The sequence below is a fragment of the Aythya fuligula genome, chromosome 16, assembly GCF_009819795.1.
Source record: "Aythya fuligula isolate bAytFul2 chromosome 16, bAytFul2.pri, whole genome shotgun sequence".
NCBI classification, from domain to species: domain Eukaryota; kingdom Metazoa; phylum Chordata; class Aves; order Anseriformes; family Anatidae; genus Aythya; species Aythya fuligula.
Window position 1 is genome coordinate 2,061,262 of NC_045574.1, and position 17,872 is coordinate 2,079,133.

Below are 17,872 nucleotides of genomic sequence, written 5' to 3' on the forward strand. Positions count from 1 at the left end.
TCCAGTGATGATGAGTTAGAGGGTATTTTTCAAGTAATTATATCTTTTGGGGAAGGTTGGCCCAGCCGCTAGGAGTCTGGGCGTGCTCTGCATGTTTGCACTGATCCAGTTGGTGCCGCTGCCCTCTTGTTCCTGGCACTGCTGGTCTGACCCTGGGTGAGGTGGTTCAGCGTGGGACACCACCAGAAAACATTTTAGTGCAGTTCTGCCCCGACTTGTGCTGCCGCTGCCCCTCGGGCTGGCTGGTGGGAGGTCTGCTGAGCAGTGCCGGGGCGCAGGAATCGCCTTTTGTCCTGAAACCCAGCAGGGCTGCAGCTGGAGGCAGCACGAGGTGGCAGAGGCAGCGTGGCCACGAGGCCCGAGCCTGGCAGAAGCGTGGATGGGATGGGATGGGATGGGGTGGGATGGGATGGGATGGGATGGATGGGATGGGATGTTGGGGTGCGTGGGGCAGGCGCTGGGCTCATCGCTTCACCCCTGCCTCCTTCCAGCTCGCGTGGTGACGGCCTTCGCCTCACGAACAGCCCCGGGCCGTGGCGCCTGGGCTTCTCCCCCTCTTCGGCTGCGGGATGAGTTTGGGGCTGCCCCTTCAGGGCCGAACCGAGCCGGGCCGGGCCGGGCGGAGCCGGCGGAGGGCGGGGAAGGCTCCGGGGAGGGCCCCGGCCCCGGCCCGCCCCCGGTGCCGCGGGGGGAAGAGGCGGGGGCCGGCGGCAGCCGCAGCGGGAGCGGCGCTGCCAGCGGAGCTGCCGGAGCTGCTCGGTGTGAGTGAGGGGACGGGGGGGGACCCAGCCCCATGCGGCCCTGCACGGCCCCTCCGTGCCCGCGGGCATCGGGCATCGCCTCCCCGCGCCTCTCCCCGGCTCCCTTCGCGGCCCCGAGCTCCCCCCCCTCAGCCCTGGGCTGCCCCCCGCTGCCTCTCCCCTCAGCGGCCGCGGGACGTCCCGGTGCTCCCGGGGGGTTTGGGGCTCCGGAGCTGTTTCCTTTCGGAGCTTCTGCTCTCTGGGGGGTCCCAGCGCTGGCCGCTGCCTCCTCACAGCTCCGCGCCCCGCCGTGTGCTGCTCCGGGGCTGCTCCCCCCAGGGAAGGGCTGCCCAGCCCCAGCCCCCCGCTGTGTGCCTCAAACCTCTCTCCCTTCGCAGCTGATCTTTGCAGTTGGACGCCATGAACGCCAGCGGCCCCGGCTACCCGTTAGCCTCTCTCTACGTGGGGGACCTGCACCCAGATGTGACCGAAGCCATGCTCTACGAGAAGTTCTCGCCCGCCGGGCCCATCATGTCCATCCGAGTCTGCCGGGACGTGGCCACGCGCCGCTCGCTGGGCTATGCCTACATAAACTTCCAGCAGCCGGCGGATGGTGAGCCCCGCGTAGGGTGGTCCCGAGGGGGGCCTTGTGCCTTTGGGGCGGTGCAGGAGGAGCAGCGGGGCCAGCAGGTGTCTGTGGGATGTGTCAGCTGTTGGGGCTGCTGGTGTCCTGCTGAGGATGGGTGCTGGTTGCAGGTAACCCTGGTCTGTGCTCTCTTCTCCTGGGGCTGGGTGATTCCTCATCTCAGGGACGGGGAGCTGATGCAGCAGCAGGGCTTTGGGTTTGTACAAGGGGAGAAGAAGGGAATTGCAAGAGTCTCTTTGCTCTGAGCTCATGGGGAAGGGCACTGAAACCCCTTCTGCCCTGCTGGCTTGTGCCAAGGAGGAGCAAGGTCCCCTTCTCAATATCCATGCTGTCAGGCAGGGCCTTTTCACCCCGCTGACCACAGCAATACAGCACTGAATGAGAGAGTTACCTGCAAGGAGACTTATTTTGGAGGGAGGCAGCAGCGATGGGGAGGTGTTGGGTTAGTTGCCCTGGAGACCAGAGTCATTACCCAGTAAATGACTTGGGCATCTGCCAAACTCGAGCTTGCAGCGAGATTAATGCTCTGCTGCCAGGTGCTTCTGGAATGTGCTGAGGCCTCCTGCCTCGTTTGGCTTAACGAGGTGCCCAGCAGTGTCCCCGATTCCTGCGTCTGTCTCTGTCCTGTGCTGTAGGACGGGGAAGGAGGTCCATCTCTGTGACTGTTCTCTCCCTTTGTGCTCACCTCTTTGCCAGCTGAGCGAGCCCTGGACACCATGAACTTTGAGGTGATCAAAGGCCGGCCCATCCGAATCATGTGGTCCCAGCGAGACCCCGGGCTCAGGAAATCAGGGGTTGGAAATGTATTTATCAAGAATCTGGATGACTCCATTGATAACAAAGCCCTGTATGACACGTTCTCGGCCTTTGGGAACATCCTGTCCTGCAAGGTATGAGTCTGCAGCTGTGCTGCGAAGGGGGCTTGCTGCAGAGCTTCCCCAGGTTCTTGGTCAGCTGAAACTCACTTCCCTGCTTTTCATCCTAAATTTGTTTTAAATTCCCACCCTTTTCTTGGGTGGAAGCCACAAGGCCCTGTGTTTTCCCTGGGGACAGGGCGCCTTTCCTCCCTGCACCCGCCCCTCTCTTTTCCTTGTGGTCCCTGACCTGCAACCTGAACACCGTGCTGCTGCTGCGGGAGTGGGGTGTCAGGGGAGGGAGGGCAACACCCCTGGGGAATGCGGGCGGGTGAGACTTACTCATGTGCAAGTAGGGAGCAAACTACCATCTGTGGTTCTTACTTTTTAAAATGTATTTATTTCTCCTTGCCCTGCTGTTGTAGGTGGTCTGTGATGAAAACGGATCCCGTGGTTATGGCTTCGTTCACTTTGAGACTCAGGAGGCAGCAACTCGGGCCATCAAGACCATGAACGGGATGCTGCTCAACGACCGCAAGGTGTAAGTGCAGGAGGAGGGGCGTCCCTAGGCCTGCCGTGGCACTCCTCCCTCAGCTCGATGTGTGCTTGTGAGCAAACACGTGCCCTGCTCAGGCTGCTGCCTCCTGCCCTCGGTGTCTCCTCTCTTCCCTTCCCGGCTGAGCGGCACAGCTCTGCTTTCCGGAGCTCTGAGTCGTTTGTGGTCTGCGCTGAAGGAAGCGTGATCGTGGTTTTGAGCCCTTTCTGGTGGTGGGGAAGGAGCCTGCCCTAGGGCTGTGTTTTACTGCTGAGGCAGTGTAATGAATGCCCACAAAGCAGGACTGGTCCTCAATCGCTGCTATCAGAGTCGGATAATCTGGGGCAGGAGGAGGTTGGGTTGTTCTCCAGCCCTCTGCTGACATTGCATCACCTCACATCTTGTGGGCTGCTTCTGTACGTGCCTTTCTTGTGGAGGCAAGCAGCTTCCTGAAGGGCTCGGTGATAACCTCAGAAAGAGCTGAAATGTCGTGGCATCCTCTGGGATTTTTTTAGGGTGATACCCCTGGCTGTGCCCAGGATGGGGGTGCAGCCTGTATTAGTGCTCACCCTGCTTCAGTGGGGTCTGGAGGTGCTGCTGTGAAACACTTGGTGGTTTACTGGTGACCCAGGTGGTGCCTGAAGCACAAGGGTCTCTCCTGGCCCTTACCAAGACAGATGCCTCTGTTTTCCCTCTGCAGAGGGCATGGGGAATTCATGGGCCTCTTGCAACAGGCCTCTGCTTGCTTCCTGCAGGTTTGTTGGCCACTTCAAATCCCGCAAAGAGCGCGATGCAGAGTTTGGGTCTAGGGCAACGGAGTTCACCAACGTCTACATCAAGAACTTTGGGGATGACATGGATGATGACAGGCTGCGGGAAATATTCTCCAAGTTCGGTGAGTGTGGTTGTTGAAGCCAAATATCCTGATGCCTGGTAAAGTGGAGTTGGGGCAACCCCAAAGAAGGTGGGGAGAATGCTTGGCTGGAATCCAGAGCCCTTCTCATGATCTGCTTTGCTTAAACACTGTGCGGCCACAGGACTGCAGTGACTTATGTTGTCAGGATGTCACGTGCACTTTCCTGTAATGACAGAGGATGCTATTAGGTGTTCTCTGTTTTTTGGAGCCACTTCCTTCCAAATAAGTTTTGTGGGTTTTCAGGTTTTGGTTTTTGTTTTTTAAACTGTCCTGAAAACAGCATACTGGTTATAGGAGCCACAAAAATAAGAGATGTTAAGGCTGAATTTAAAGCAAGAGTGGCTTTCCCAGGTCAGCCTGTTCCTGGAGGATGCCTCTTGCACCAGGGTTTGGTGCTGTGCTGGCTCGTGGACTCCAGTGACCATGCTCAGCTAATCTGAATGCCCTTCGTATGAACCCAATGTGTGCGTTCATATATGAAGGGAGATGAGAACTGGCCACAGAACCCAAAAAGCCAGTGGCAATGTGAGCAGCATCCTGGTGGGAGAGGTTGTGCTGGCTGCCCTGTGTGGCAGCAGGGATCCCACAGCTCCTCCTGCCACTTGACTGGTGTCACTGTGCTGGTGTCTCCTGGTGGCTTTGCTTGCTCCTGTGCCCTGGGTGGGTGCCCTGTTTCAGCACAGTCTCTCCTTCCCTCTTGCAGGAAAGACTCTGAGCGTCAAGGTCATGATGGACAGCTCTGGCCGCTCGAAGGGCTTTGGGTTTGTGAACTTCGAGAAGCACGAAGAAGCCCAGAAGGCAAGTAACAAATCGCTGGGGCAGTGGGCAGCCTGGTCGGCTGTCCCAGCCGGTCACCTGCTGGGACCTCCCTGTCCTGGGGTGGGAACCCGCTGGCCTGGCTGCCAGCGTGGGTGCCTGGACGGGCAGCACCCGTGAGGGCCAGACCACGCTGGGGGCCCTGTGAGGGCAAAGCCCCTGCCCTGCGCTCACCTGGGGAGCTCTCTGCTCACGGTGGGGCTGGGGGCTGCGGTGCTCAGAGCCGTGCTCCCTGCTGGCAGGCCGTGGCCGACATGAACGGGAAGGAGATCAACGGGCGGGTGGTGTACGTGGGCCGGGCACAGAAGCGGCTGGAGCGGCAGAGCGAGCTGAAACGGAAATTTGAGCAGATCAAGCAGGAGCGAGTGAGCAGGTACCAGGTAAGGGGCAGCGGGACGCTGCGTGCTGAGGGACCCACACCGTGGATGTGCCCTTTCGGATGCAAGTACCCATATGGGGCTCCAGTCACCGTTCTTAATGTCCAGGGAAGCAGTATCAGCAAGAGGAGAGAGCTAAACCCAGGGTAGTGTTGGCAGGTGAACAAACAGGCCTGCTTTTTTCCAGAAATAAAATATTAGTCTGGGAATTAAGAGGTTTCCTGAGCTCTTGGAGCAACTTCATAGCAGTGACCTGAGCCCTGCTTTGCTTGGGGCATCTCCCCTGTGGGCACAGCACACGCACAGCCCTGGCTCCTCTCCAAGTCACTGATCTCACCGGAGTATTTCTGGGTTGTCCCACCTCCTGGCTAAGCCGCTGACAAAACGTCAGCTTTAAAAGCTGCTGTAAATCTTGGGAGCCCGCTGTACCTTCTGGAGGAGGCCAAGCTGCTTTTCTGCCCGTTTGCAGGGGGTCAACCTGTACGTGAAGAACCTGGACGATGGGATAGATGATGAGCGGCTGAGGAAGGAGTTCTCTCCTTACGGCACCATCACCAGTGCGAAGGTGAGGGACCAGGGCTGGGCTGGCTGACACCTTCAGCCCTTGGGAAGGGGTCAGGACAGTTGTCCTGTTGAGTTACAGCTCCCTGCTGATGGCTTGTATCTCAAGCCAAGCGTGAAGGATGTGTCACTTGTGCCCAACACTTACTGATTCAGCAAGTGCTTTGTAGCCTTGCTGAGTTCTCCCAGCCCTGCTAAGTGCAGGATGTGGCCCTTGAAAAGAGGATCCTTCTCGATACCGCACGGTTGCTCACGTGGTTCTGCACTAACGTGACAACGTGCAACCCTCACTTGCCCATGAGCAAGCAGCAGATGCCAAAGCATCTCTGGGTCCTGCAGGGCTTGGCACAGACCCCATGGAAGGTTGCAGGTCTTGGGCTGGCCCAGACTGACCTTGGCGTTTAGCAAACCTTTGGGTTTCACCCCATTGTGTCCTCCCCTCCCCTGGGGTAACCTTCCCTTGTGAGTAGCCCTGGGAGCACCCCGTGCTGACCCGTCCCACCCTGGGTGTGGGTGCTGGGGGGTCCCTGACTTTTGCTGTGCTTTGCGGGTGGCCGTGCCGATGTGTGGACTCAGCTGTGTTGTTCTAATCCACTTTTAGGTGATGACAGAGGGTGGCCACAGCAAAGGGTTTGGCTTTGTATGTTTTTCCTCCCCAGAAGAGGCTACCAAGGCCGTGACTGAAATGAACGGGCGGATCGTCAGCACTAAGCCTCTCTACGTCGCCCTCGCCCAAAGGAAAGAGGAGCGGAAAGCAATCCTCACCAACCAGTACATGCAGCGATTAGCCACCATGAGGGCCCTGCCTGGCCCTCTCCTTGGCTCCTTCCAGCCCCCTCCGGGGTACTTCCTACCCCCCATCCCTCAGGTGAGTCCCTGCTCCCCTCCTGCAGTGGCAGCCTTGCTTAGGGACCCAGATTTGCCGTGTGCTGAGGGAGGTGGTCGGGCAGGTCCAGGAGCACGTCTCTGTTTTGTGCAGAGCTGCCTGTGTGCTGGCTGCTGGCAGTGCCCAGCTGCCGAGTCAGCAGCAGGGCTTGTGGAAAGGCTTGAGGTGCTCCAGCAACGGGCTGGGTATTTGGTGGATCACCAAGGAGAAGTTTGGTGTGAAGGTTCAAGTGTGGAGAAAGAGCCCAGTAATGAAATGAGGGGAGGGAGAAGGGTTAGAGGCATGCAAAAGCCTGTGGGGAGGAGATAAGTGGATGTGCTGGAGGAAATGCAGTTGTCAGGACTGGAAGCAGATCTTCAAGATCTTTAAAAATGCTTTGGCACACCACAGAGCATGGTTTTGGCTCACCTGTCTGTGGTGGCAGCTGAGATGCTGCTCTGGGCTGATCTGATGTGGCTCAGCTCCTGGATCACCTTCAATATAATGTGTTCTCCCTCCATAGCCACAAACCAGAGCTACTTTCTACAGCCCCAGCCCAGTTGTCCCCGTCCGCCCTGCCACTCGCTGGAGTGCGCAGCCCTCCCGGCCTCCCCGTGAGTGTGTCTGTCTGTCCCCACGGGTGCTTGGGGCCAGCTGGGCCACCCTGGGAACCAAGGGCTCTCTAAAAACACCACAGAATATAAAATGTGCAGCCACGGGAAGCCAGTGCTTGGGAAAGCAGGCAGTACCTTGGTGTGGGGCTCACTGGTGACAGGCACTGGGGTTCAGGTTGCCCATGGAGGCTTTTCCCAGCCACGGCCCCTTCCCAGCATCTCTTCCACGTTTATTTCTACCCAGCACCTCGCTAACTGTGCTCCATCTCTCCTGCAGCGTATCCTTCAGCCACCCCCATCCTGAGAGCTGCCGTGCAGCCCCGGCGCCTGCTGTCCAACATCAGCACCATGAGACAGGCGTCCACCCAAGTGCCTCGCGTGTCCACCACGGCCCAGAGAGTGGGTGAGTGCAGGGGGACCTGGCTCAGGCCCCCTGTGCTGGCTGTGCAGGGGTAGTGTGGCTGCTCGTGGGGGAGTTTGGGTGGTGATAGGGCTGGAGCAGTGTCCCCAGTAAATTCTGGGGAACGTTGTGGTCTTTGGGTAAAGGGTCTGTGACACCAGACTGGTCATGCTGGGTGCTGCTCCTTGCATACGTTCTTTAAAGATAATGCTACAGCCGTGGCTCAGTGCTCACAGGTTCTCACCTGCTGCTGAGGCTGACTCCAGAAAAACCCGCTCGTGTCAGGGCTGCGTGGAGCTGTGGCCTCACAAGGGGATCTCTAGGGGGATGAGCTGCAGGTGCCTTGGCCAGCTCCTGCCCTCTGCCCAGACCAGTGGGTGGGAGGGCGGCGCCCATCCTGGGGACGCTGCCTTTGTCCTGGGAGCTGTTTGAGCCCGTGGGGGGGTTTAGCTGGATTTGGGTGAGTTTTTAACCCTCTGTTCCCTCCCTCTTGCAGTCAACATAGGGACGCAGACGGTCAGTGCCCGGGTGCCCTCCTCGCCCACCCTGCCGCGGGGCGCCCCGCAGTACAAGTACTCGTCGGCCGTGAGGAACATCCAGCCGCTGGGCAGCGTGCCGCACGGCGCCCCACAGGTAGCACCTGCCTGCACCCTGGGCGTGCTCCTTGTGGGATCCCCACGGCTTTGGTTGTAGCTGGGGCGATGGGATCCTTTCCTGGGGCTGCGGGTCTGGGTCCTGCAGCAGCGTGGAGGCGATGCCTGGCTCTGGTTTTCCTAAAAGCTGGCGTTGGGGTACAAGTAGGCAGGGCCAGAGCTTGCAGCAGTGGCTCTGAAGGGTGAAAGGCCCCGCTGCTCCCAGGGATCAGCATCGTTGCTGCGTGCTGGTGAACTTGTGCGTTGCTTCCAGCCTGATTGCTGCTCTCTGTGTTGCTTTACCCAGGTGGGAGAACCTGCTGTGCATATCCAGGGGCAGGAGCCACTGACTGCATCCATGCTTGCAGCAGCCCCTCCTCAGGAGCAGAAGCAAATGATAGGTGGGTGTCCCTGCTGCTGGAGGAGGTCCCACTGCCTGACCACGGGGCTGCGTGTACAGGCAGGCAGGCTTAAATGCACCAGGGAAAACTTAGCTGCAAGGGGAGTACCCTTATTGGATTGCTCAGTTATGCTGCTTTAAAAAAACAAAAGGAAGGATGTGGCAGAGCTCCATGGTGCCTGTGCTGCCCAGCTCCTGCAGCCGGTGCCTGCTTCACCTGGCAGCTTCCCTCTACGTGCCCAAACCCTCCCTGCCAAAGGGAGGGTTGGGAGCAGAGTAGTTTGGGTAGGGCAAAGGGGAGCACAGAGCTGGGAGGGCAGGGGGGCTTGCACGGGGTTTGAAATCACTGGAGGTCTTGCATAGTGCTCACTGGTGTCCTCCCCGGTGCTCGGAGCAGGTGAGCGCCTCTACCCGCTGATCCATGCGATGCACGCCTCGCTGGCTGGCAAGATCACGGGGATGCTGCTGGAGATCGACAACTCGGAGCTGCTGCTCCTCCTCGAGTCCCCCGACTCCCTGCACGCCAAGGTAGGGGCACTCGGTGCCCAAACACATCGTGTCCCAAGGGCAGAGTACATGCTGCTGCAAGCACTAAATGAGGGGAGGTGGCTGCGGCCCAGAAGATGGGCCAAGGACTTTTAATATCTGTAGAAAGATAAAGTAACTGCCTCTATACAGTGACAGACAGGGCCCCAGGCTGATCACATCTGCCTGCCTTCAGCAAGAAGGGCTCAGAGCAGCTCTGGAGGCATGGCCAAGCCCTAGGGGTGGTTTGGAGGTGGATAGGAAGCAAGAAGAGGAGAAGGCAGGGTGAGCATCGCTTCCCAGAATGAAACAGGGAAATGGTATTTACTTTGTTCTGTTTTTAATCCCAGTGAATTTTTTGCTTCTGGTTCCCATTAAAACAGTCACAAGGAATCAACTGCATTGCCTTGTTGCTGCTTGGAGGCAGGATTCACTTTCACTGTTCTGCTGGCACTTTTTTGGAGGAGCCTGGGCTCTGCTGGGCGCTGCTGGGCAGCCTCGCCTATGGAGAAGCTCAAGTTCACTTTGGCCTCCTGTGTCTCCAACAGAAAAGGAGAAATGCCCCAGCCCTTCCTTAGGGAGGAGGCAGCAGTGGTCTGTGGGCTGATCCACATTCCAGCAGAAGCAGCAGACTTAGATTTATTATTATTGGTGTTGTTATCCCCTCATGCTCTAGAAGTGGGGCTTGTGTGGGGGCTGTACTGAGACCCGGGGCACTGCCGTTCCCGTGCAGTACTCTCCCATGTCAAAGCAACTCCTCTCTTCCCCAACGTGTGCTCTCTGTGCAGATCGAGGAGGCTGTGGCTGTTCTCCAGGCACACCAGGCCACCGAGACGTCGCACAAGGGTGGCGCAGCGGCGTTCCTGCAGTGAGCCCAGGTACGTGCCGGGGTGGCTGCAGGAGCTGGTGTGTGCTTGGGATCTGTGGCTTCTTGTGCAGACCAAGTGGGGCTGTACGTGCTGTAATACTCCACTTTACATCACATGGTTCATCTTCCATTTTCCAGACTTAACTGCACCACAACAACATAGTTCTGTCTGCTCCTTTCCTTGCCCCCTTCCCCTTGTGTTCATGAGGGCAACAGCTGTGCTGCCAGGAAGGAAGAGGGAAGGACGTTGCTTTTCTGCCCTCCCGGGGGGACTGGCACAACCTCTCCTAGGACTTCCTGCTGGTGCTGCAGAACCTTGTCAGCAGATACGCTTTAAAAATGTTGGTGCTACTGCATGGGATAGATCAGGAGAGCCAGGCATGCTGCTGAGTGTGGGACAGACTCATCAGCAAGCAATTCCCCCTTTGAAGATGATAATTTTTTGACTTGTGATCACAAGGAAATGCCAAGTTAATCCAAGTTCAGAGATGACCTGTGAATTCTTGTCTGGATCAAATTGTTCTTCTAGCGGCTGAAAATTGCATATGTGTGTTCTTTGTTTTATGTAACTAGGATTGGGAGTGAGTCCTGAGAAGGTTGCCGTGGCAGAACAACAGCAGCCACCTCACCGTGCTTCTGGAACTATGGCTGTGTAGTGACACTGGTCTGTCTTCAGTGCACCCACCCTGTTTTCTTGTGCGTATTGTAAACCTTACTGCTTCCTCCCTGCACCTGTATAAAAATTCCAAAGTTAATTCTCTTCTCTTTTGAAAGTGTCTTGTGAAACATAGCGTGGAACCCAGCCCAGTTCAGTTGCCCAGGAAATGGCAAGTGCAGATGAGTCATCTTTTTAGTGCATTTACTGGGTTCTGTAGTTTTACTTGTTCCTGTAGCTGACACTAATAAAGAACTGATGCTTCCACCCCCCAAAGCATGGGCTAGTTTCCTTTGCAGAAGGGCAGCAAATGCTGTGTCTGTTTCATGCAGGTGGAGGGACAGACTCAGGCCAAGCTGTTGTAATTAGTGCTTGAAGCTTGTGGTGTTGGCAGGGTGGCAGTCCTCAGAGCTGGCTCAGGGACAGCAATTGCTGTGTAGGATTAAACGAACTGCTGCCCAATGGTTCTCCTGATCCTTTCACGCTCAAAGGGTGACCTTTAAGCAAATTTCACAGCATCCACTTCAATTCTTATCCTTTCTAGCTAGCCCTTTTGATTTTCTTTTAAAAGGCTTCATCTTCTTGCAGTTTTCCCTTTGTAACAGAGCTTGTGTGCCTGCAGAGTACTGGGACTGAGTACTTGCTGCTGGTCACTGTGCTGCATGGCTCTGGTGCACAAGACCCAGCTTGAGGTACTGTGACCAAAATCTGGAAATCAGAAACTGCTTCTCCCATGGGTTTTCCTGACCAATTTCAAGGAGTTGCTGATAGGCCTGAACACACTGATAACTGCACCCTGGCCCAGTGGGATGCTCTGCTCACAGGCATCGAGGCCTGTTAGGACTGTGTTCTGCCCTCTCAGCCTCTCCTGGAGCCTGCTGCAGTTGCTCTAGTCATCCTGGCCTTAACGCTTTTCTCTTCCTGTTTAGGAATGGAATTCCATTCCCTGGAGGCTCCTCCGTGCTGTCAATGTATTGACCTTATTTGACTGCTTCTCCTAGTCTATAGGAGCACACCTCCATCCGCACAAGCTACCTGCTTCCTATCCGATGTGTGTGCTGGTGCTGCTCTCCTGGGCTTGCTTCTGTGCTGTATCATACCCTGACTTCAGCTCGTTGCTGATTCATCCCTCCTACCTCTTGTTTTCCTTCCAGCATTTCAATAGCACTTACGTCTTTGCTCTTCCATGGTGTATGTTCTGCTCAGCTGGGATTCTTTCCTGGGGCTTTTCTTCATTCCTGCTCTGATCTCCTTAAGTTTTTGTTTTTGTTACAGAGGATGCCCTCCAGCCTGAACTGTGTACTACTTAAACATCTCACTGATAAGTCTACAAAGGACTAAATCTATTTGATGCACAGGAGGAAAAAAAAATGTAAATAGCATATCAGTTATGCATATAAATAACTGGGACGGAATTGTACAAGTGAAATTAATTCTGTTGCTTAATTTTAGTCAGAAATGGTTGTTCAGATGTAATGGATCAGTTGAGATGTGCCTGTGCCACCACTGACAGTGCTGGATGCCTTAGCTCAGGCAGGCAGCTGTAAACCTAGAGGGAATTCAAAGTGGGGGGCGCAGGAAGAGGCAGAATATGGAACAGCCTAAGAAAGAACACGAACAAACAATGTTTTTAAAACCTTTAATTGAAAAGGTAAACTTGCCACTTGGATCCCTGAAACAGGGACAATACTGGACGGTTTCAGAGAAGCTCTCTGAGCTCCTCAGGGGCGTCTGAGGCTTTAGCAAGCTGTGGCAGGAACAACAATGCACACATGAGTCCAGGTTCAAATAGTTGCTGCCCCTTTTGAAAAGGGTGGATGGAGGAATGCCTCTCTGACAGGCACTCTCCAGCTGCCCGTGTGGATAGCAGTACCTTCGGGTGCCTGGGAGCATCGTGTGCAGATAGCAGCACCCTTCCTGGAACAGAAGGGGACACGGGCAAAAGTGCCCCTGGGCTTGAAGCACGGTGTCTTGTTGCTGTGCTTGATCTGTGTCTGTCTGGTGGCATTGCACTTCAGTGGGGAAAGCCTTAGAGATAAGGTGGGAGGGGAAAAAAGCATTCTGTGCTTAGAGAGGGAAGAGATGGTGGGTCCAAGCAGCAGCACTCACTGTAATGAACAGAGCAGGTATCTGCTGGTCCTGATAACAGCACGGCTGTTAAAAGGAGAACTCTTTAGTTCAGAGCAGATAGTTCTTCCTGTGTTCTGAGACTTTCCTCTGCCTATCTGTGCACTGCTGGCCTGTGCTGCCCCACCCCGAAATCCACTGTGCCTAGCTTGCTAATAGCTTGGGGAAATGGTGCTGGCAGGATCAACGAGCTGTGGTGTTCAGAGGAATGGAGCAAACCAAGCAACTCATGCCCCTGGGGGAGGTGCTGTTTCAAACCCTTGTGCGTTCCAGCTGATGGTGTACAGGCTGGGACCTACAAAGAGCTAAGATAAGACTTTGTCTTACTTGAGGATTAACAGCATAAGTGATGCCTGCCTTCTAAATTCAGGTCAATGTAACACAGCCTGGAGCACTAATGGCTGGGAGAGATAAGGTGGGGGGGGGGGAAAAAAGGTACTCAAACCTGGACTTAGAGGCTAGCTTCTGTCTCTATTGTAAGCAGCTGATTCAGGTCAATTGTTCACTATCATGACTCTACTGGTAAAAGCACTACACCTGGTACAAGGGGTAAGACTGAGCAATGGCTGGAGGCTGCTGTCTGGCAGCTGGCTTCCAAAGCAAGGCAGTCAGAGGAATTCAAGCACTGCTCTAACAAGTGGGGGCAGAATGGAGTAAAGCAGTAAGAAAGTGTTCCAGTTTTTCAACACCTTCCATCCCATAAAAAACACACAGCTAGAGTGAAAATAAACAAGGCTTTAATGTGAACAGTTTTAACAGTTCATAGAATAACTCCAACCCTCTTTGTATCTACCATTTTAAGTCAGTGCCATCACTACCGTAAGAAAAAAATTATAAACATGCATTGAAATAGTAAGCCAGGCCTCAGCTCTGATAGTACTGCATACCCTAGTCCCTGTAACACCCTGCAGCAACTGCTCCAGAAGGCACAGACAAGCTAAAGTTTAAAACAAACCAAATAAAAACAACAAAAAAGGCTGTAAAATGCCTGAGCACCTGTAATCTCACAGAAGTAGTGCACTGTGTAACAAGGCAGGTTTAACTTAACTGGTGGTTTTCTTATATGTGCAGAACAATTAAAAATAAAAGAAAGCTGCTGCTGTAAACACCTGCCCAGTCACACTAAGTAGCAGAAATTCAGCTGAGGGCCAGCAGGTATCAAGTAGGAGAGGGAACATGCTCAACCCTGTGCAAGTAACCGTGACTTGGGTCTAAGAGGGGTATGCAGTGCTCAGGCAGCAGTCTGTCAGCAACCCTAGTTAAGTAATAGCAGCACAAACGCAGCAAAACTGTCACCTGAATAAGGACTAACAAAAACACCTCAGTTTGTAGCTCTTCAGCAAGAACAGCCACTTCACATGCAGAATCCCTGAGGCCAGTAGTTACAGGCACCTTGACTTCAGCCAGGGAAGCTGACCTATATGCCTCTTACATAGTGGCATTAAATCTTCTAATGATCTTCGAGCCATATAATTAAGTTTGATACAGACTTTGTATCTTGACATTGATTGTGCTGGCACAGAACCTACTACATCTCAGCAGCAGTTGAAGGTAGATTTCAATACCCATCCTGCATTAAGATTGGTCCCTGCAACAACCTCAGAAGGAAAAAAGCTTCATTCTGCAGAAGAAAAAGCTTTCCTTGTTGGTTATCCTAGGCTCTCTTCAGTTCTTGCAGTAATTTCAGTGCAGCTGTGTTCTTTGGTTCAATTTTCAACAAGCTGTTGATGTCAGCAATACTTGATTTGTAATCCTAGAAAAAGAATTTTTAAGTATTAGTGCACTGAAAATACATTTTCAATGTCCAAGGCCCTGTAGCACTTGGTAGCAGAGGCGAAGACAACAGGGCTAAACCTGGGACTCCCTCTGCATAATTAATTGATTGAACACCAGCTTCAATGTAACTGTTGAAAACACGCTTGAACTAGGGCTGAGAAGACAATTTCACTGTGCACGAGTGGGTTCTGAGTGCAACACCAAGGCAGTAAGTCTGCCACTACTGCCTACAGAATCTCCCCTGGATGTGGAATGATAAAACTGCTTAATGTCTAGCTGCTTCCAGCACCTCAAGAAACAAGACCCAGTGCTGAGAAACTCACGAGATCCAAATAGTAAACACTAAGGTAAAGGACAAAAGGACAATCACCTTCAACTCCACACAGGTCTCCACTATTTGATGGCAGGCGTCATCCGGCACCAACCAAATGCTCTACAGGGCATTAATAGGTCCCTAATCTTAGCTTACAGCTGGTCAAAAACTCCTGACTTACCTTCAGTTCTTTAAGTGCTTGAGCACGTCTGTAGAATGCCTTGATGTTTTTAGGATCTAATCTCAGAGCTGCTGTGCAGTCCTGTACTGCTTCCTTGTGTTGCTTCAGCGTCAGGTAACAGAGAGCTCTGCCATACAAAGAGCTGGTTAGAGAGCTTTGTCTAAAAGCAGCATCTGCTGCTGCAACGCGCAGAGATCTTAGTTAACCCCAGCACAGCACAAAGCTGGAGTCCCCAAACAATCTCTGTCCTGACATGTTACTTTTTCAGCTTAACACTTGTTTCAGTTAGAAGGACAAAAAGTAGTTTTTCAGTCTGCAAAAAAAAAGGATTTTTACAGCAATAAATAGAGCAGCCTGCACTTCAAGGGTGGAGGTTTGTAGCTGTACCAGTCTAGAACATGCCCTGCTTGTCTTGGAAGTACTCTGAGTAGAGCAGCGTGCGCTTTGTGATTCATGGGGCAGCAGACACTACTCAGAATAACGCAGTCCTGGCAGACAAGCATTAAAGGGAGAACCCCCCTAGCAGTCCCAAGCTGAGTGCCTCCGGGCCTTTTGCAGCATCTGATCAAAGAACATTATACAATCTACTTGGAAGACTGCACTAGGGGGAACGTGTGTGGGTGTTTTGTTGGTGTGTTTTTTATCCAGTTGTCTGGGAGCAAACCTCAGGCAGCTTTGTCAGATGAAGTACCATGGTGGCTTTTAAAAAGGGCCCAAAAGTACTTGGGCAAAGAGCTGAGGAGTACCTGTTGGTGTAAGCTGCACATTCCTGATTGAGCTTTAAACTCTCGGTGTACTTCTCAATTGCCTTTTTATGGTTTCCTTTCTTTACGAGTTCATTTCCTTCTTCCTTCAGAGTTCGAGCTCTTTCTACACCAGCAGCAATCTGGTCTGGAAACGGTGTGAAAGAATACAGAATGCTGTAAAACTGATAAGATCAGAGCAGCCTCTCAGAAAGCAAATAGCTCCTCTGTACACAGAGGGGAGGCAGAGCGATCAAAGGATCCAGCATCAACCAAGCAGGCTGTGGCAGAACCAGCGACCAGGCCCAGGTTTCTGCAGATCTCAGGCTGCAGACACACCAAACAGGGATGGCAGCCACCTCACTTGCCATCACCCTGCTGAGCTGAAGGGCTGTGCACGGCCAGGGACATGCTCTCACCTGGGTGTCCCTGCGACGTGCTCCCAGGGGGCGCATCTGTGGCGGGGGCTGCTGCAGAAGGAGCGTTCCATCTCTTCTGGGCAGAAATGGGAACTGTGGGAATTGGTGGGAGCTTCTCGCGCCAGTTCACACCATCCTTCTCCTGCAGGGCTTTAGTCATTCTGGAAGAGATGGCCGGCAGTCGCTCTATCTGTTGGCTGGATGGGCCCCTTGCTAGGCAGCAGGGTCACTTTATAACCTGGCTCATACCGAGGACAGCATCTCTCCACTAACCCTGTGACCTGCATCTAGACTAAACTCCTTCTACAGACAGGGAATTAATGAAAGGAACATCTTCTTGGTAGTAGGGCCAAAAATACCATAGGATGAGGGCTGGGGCTGTCGGTGCTCAGCTGGGCAAGTGATGCATGGGTTATTCCTCAGCCTGGCAAGTAACGAAGTGAATCAGAATTTTCTCCAGGAAGAGAAAACGCCTACGGCAGCCTGTAACCCCTGTCAGCATAGGGAGGCTTACAGGACAGGATGCTGGAACTTGTAAGATTATTATTCCTTTAAAACAGGGACTAGACTAAGCAGAAAATTCCAGGGAAAACATTCCCAGCCCTCAACAATGTACCGGCAGCTTGGAAAAGGAGCTAAGGGCGTTAGCACACAGGAAGCATGACCAAGCCTGCCCTTTGCACAAAGCGCCGGGGCCTCGCTTGTTCCATTAAAGTGCTCAGGACGCAGCTTGCTCCTGGCATCGCTGCAGACACGGAGCAGGGCTGCCAGCAGCCGCTGACCGAGCCGCTCTGCTCCCGAGCCTTCCCTCCAGGGCGCGTTCGGCATTACCTGTTGACACCATCGTGCGCCGCCTGTATGGAGCAGTCGATCTGCAGCACGGTCTTGTAGTCGACGTAGGCCAGCTGGTAGCTCTCCAGAGCCTCGTAGGCTGCCGCCCGCCTCAGGAGAGGTTTGATGCTGAACGGGACCAGCTTCAGCGCGCTGTGAGGGGCGAGACGGTGCCACAGCCTGTGAAACCCCGGCACAAGTCCCCGGGTACCTTCCTACAAGGCATTCAATGGGCCTGGCCTGGGAAATACTGGGCAGTGGGATCAGTCTTTATGTGCACTTCAAGCGATTCGGTGCCGTGGGAAGACATCCTGCGGCAGCGAGCTTTTTTGGGCTCATTTCCTAAATGAACGGACTGACTGGCGCAAGGCAAAAGAAGGGAATTCCCAAGAAGGCAGCTGTGGGGGCTACCCCTGAAAACTTCACCCCATCGATTAAAGGCGAGCGGTGCTTTTTCTGCCCCGGGGTGGTGCAGGGCAGTTTGTGTAAAGCCACCAACACTGACCAGAGGGGGCTGATTCCAGCGGGCGCTGCTCCGCTGCTGCAGCACCCGGGGGGGGTCCAGCGCACCGGGCGAAAACCCCTTGGGGTGAACCCCCCTGAGCGAAGCCCCCCTGGGTGAAACCCTCCTCGGGTGAAGCCCCCCGGGGTGCGGCCCCCCCGGTCCCTCGTGGCTCACCCGCAGCAGTCGGCGACGCAGAGGCGGCAGGCGCCCTCCTTCAGGTGGCAGGCGGCGCGGTTGGCCAGCAGCACGCTCCTCTCCTCGGCGGCGGCCTCCCCTGCGGGCCACAGCGGAGGGGCTCGGGCTCAGGCTCCGTCCCCGCACCCCCCCGGTCCCCTCCCGGTCCCCTCCCCGCTCGCCCCCGGCCCCGTCCCCTCCTCACCGGCGTCCTCCAGCAGCTCCAGCGCCCGGCCGTAGAGCTGCGCGGCCGGCCCGTACTGCCCGCGGCGGAACTCCTCGTTGCCGGCGCGGCGCAGGGCGCTGGCGCTGCCGCCCCCCGCCGCCATCCCGGGGGCGAGACCGGGGCCGTGCAGCGGGAGCAGGGCTCGGGGAGACGGCGCCGGGGCCGGGCTCAGC

General features: G+C 54.9%; 2 protein-coding genes across 2 annotated transcripts; one reads left to right on the forward strand and one right to left on the reverse strand.

The window, feature by feature from the left end:
* The first annotated feature begins 1,160 nt into the window (after nt 1-1,160).
* On the forward strand, nt 1,161-10,365 carry PABPC1L (poly(A) binding protein cytoplasmic 1 like). Its single transcript, XM_032198607.1, has 15 exons — nt 1,161-1,353; nt 2,083-2,276; nt 2,666-2,781; nt 3,531-3,670; nt 4,395-4,489; nt 4,750-4,887; nt 5,354-5,449; nt 6,047-6,313; nt 6,834-6,924; nt 7,202-7,327; nt 7,821-7,957; nt 8,264-8,357; nt 8,754-8,884; nt 9,670-9,759; nt 10,323-10,365. The coding sequence occupies exons 1-14, from the start codon at nt 1,161-1,163 to the stop codon at nt 9,751-9,753; spliced, it is 1,902 nt and encodes a 633-aa protein (XP_032054498.1). The 3' UTR covers nt 9,754-9,759; nt 10,323-10,365.
* Nucleotides 10,366-13,246: 2,881 nt separating this feature from the next.
* Nucleotides 13,247-17,843, reverse strand: TOMM34 (translocase of outer mitochondrial membrane 34). The gene is made up of 7 exons (XM_032198608.1): nt 17,679-17,843; nt 17,474-17,573; nt 16,795-16,947; nt 15,964-16,124; nt 15,548-15,692; nt 14,802-14,928; nt 13,247-14,284 (listed from the first exon to the last, which is right to left on the reverse strand). Exons 1-7 carry the CDS (start codon nt 17,800-17,802, stop codon nt 14,186-14,188), a joined length of 909 nt encoding a protein of 302 aa, XP_032054499.1. The 5' UTR covers nt 17,803-17,843; the 3' UTR covers nt 13,247-14,185.
* Between the last annotated feature and the right edge of the window lie 29 nt (nt 17,844-17,872).

Bases quoted from the DNA above. Each gene is read 5' to 3' on its own strand.
- PABPC1L (XM_032198607.1), top strand. From the start codon at position 1,161: ATGAACGCCAGCGGCCCCGGCTACCCGTTAGCCTCTCTCTACGTGGGG. The intron at 6,314-6,833 runs GTGAGTCCCTGC...CTCCCTCCATAG, and splicing joins TCCTACCCCCCATCCCTCAG to CCACAAACCAGAGCTACTTT. The intron at 6,925-7,201 runs GTGAGTGTGTCT...TCTCTCCTGCAG, and splicing joins GCAGCCCTCCCGGCCTCCCC to CGTATCCTTCAGCCACCCCC.
- TOMM34 (XM_032198608.1), bottom strand. From the start codon at position 17,802: ATGGCGGCGGGGGGCGGCAGCGCCAGCGCCCTGCGCCGCGCCGGCAAC. The intron at 15,693-15,963 runs GTGAGAGCATGT...CACCGTTTCCAG, and splicing joins CACGTCGCAGGGACACCCAG to ACCAGATTGCTGCTGGTGTA. The intron at 14,929-15,547 runs GTACTCCTCAGC...TTTGTATGGCAG, and splicing joins TGTGCAGCTTACACCAACAG to AGCTCTCTGTTACCTGACGC.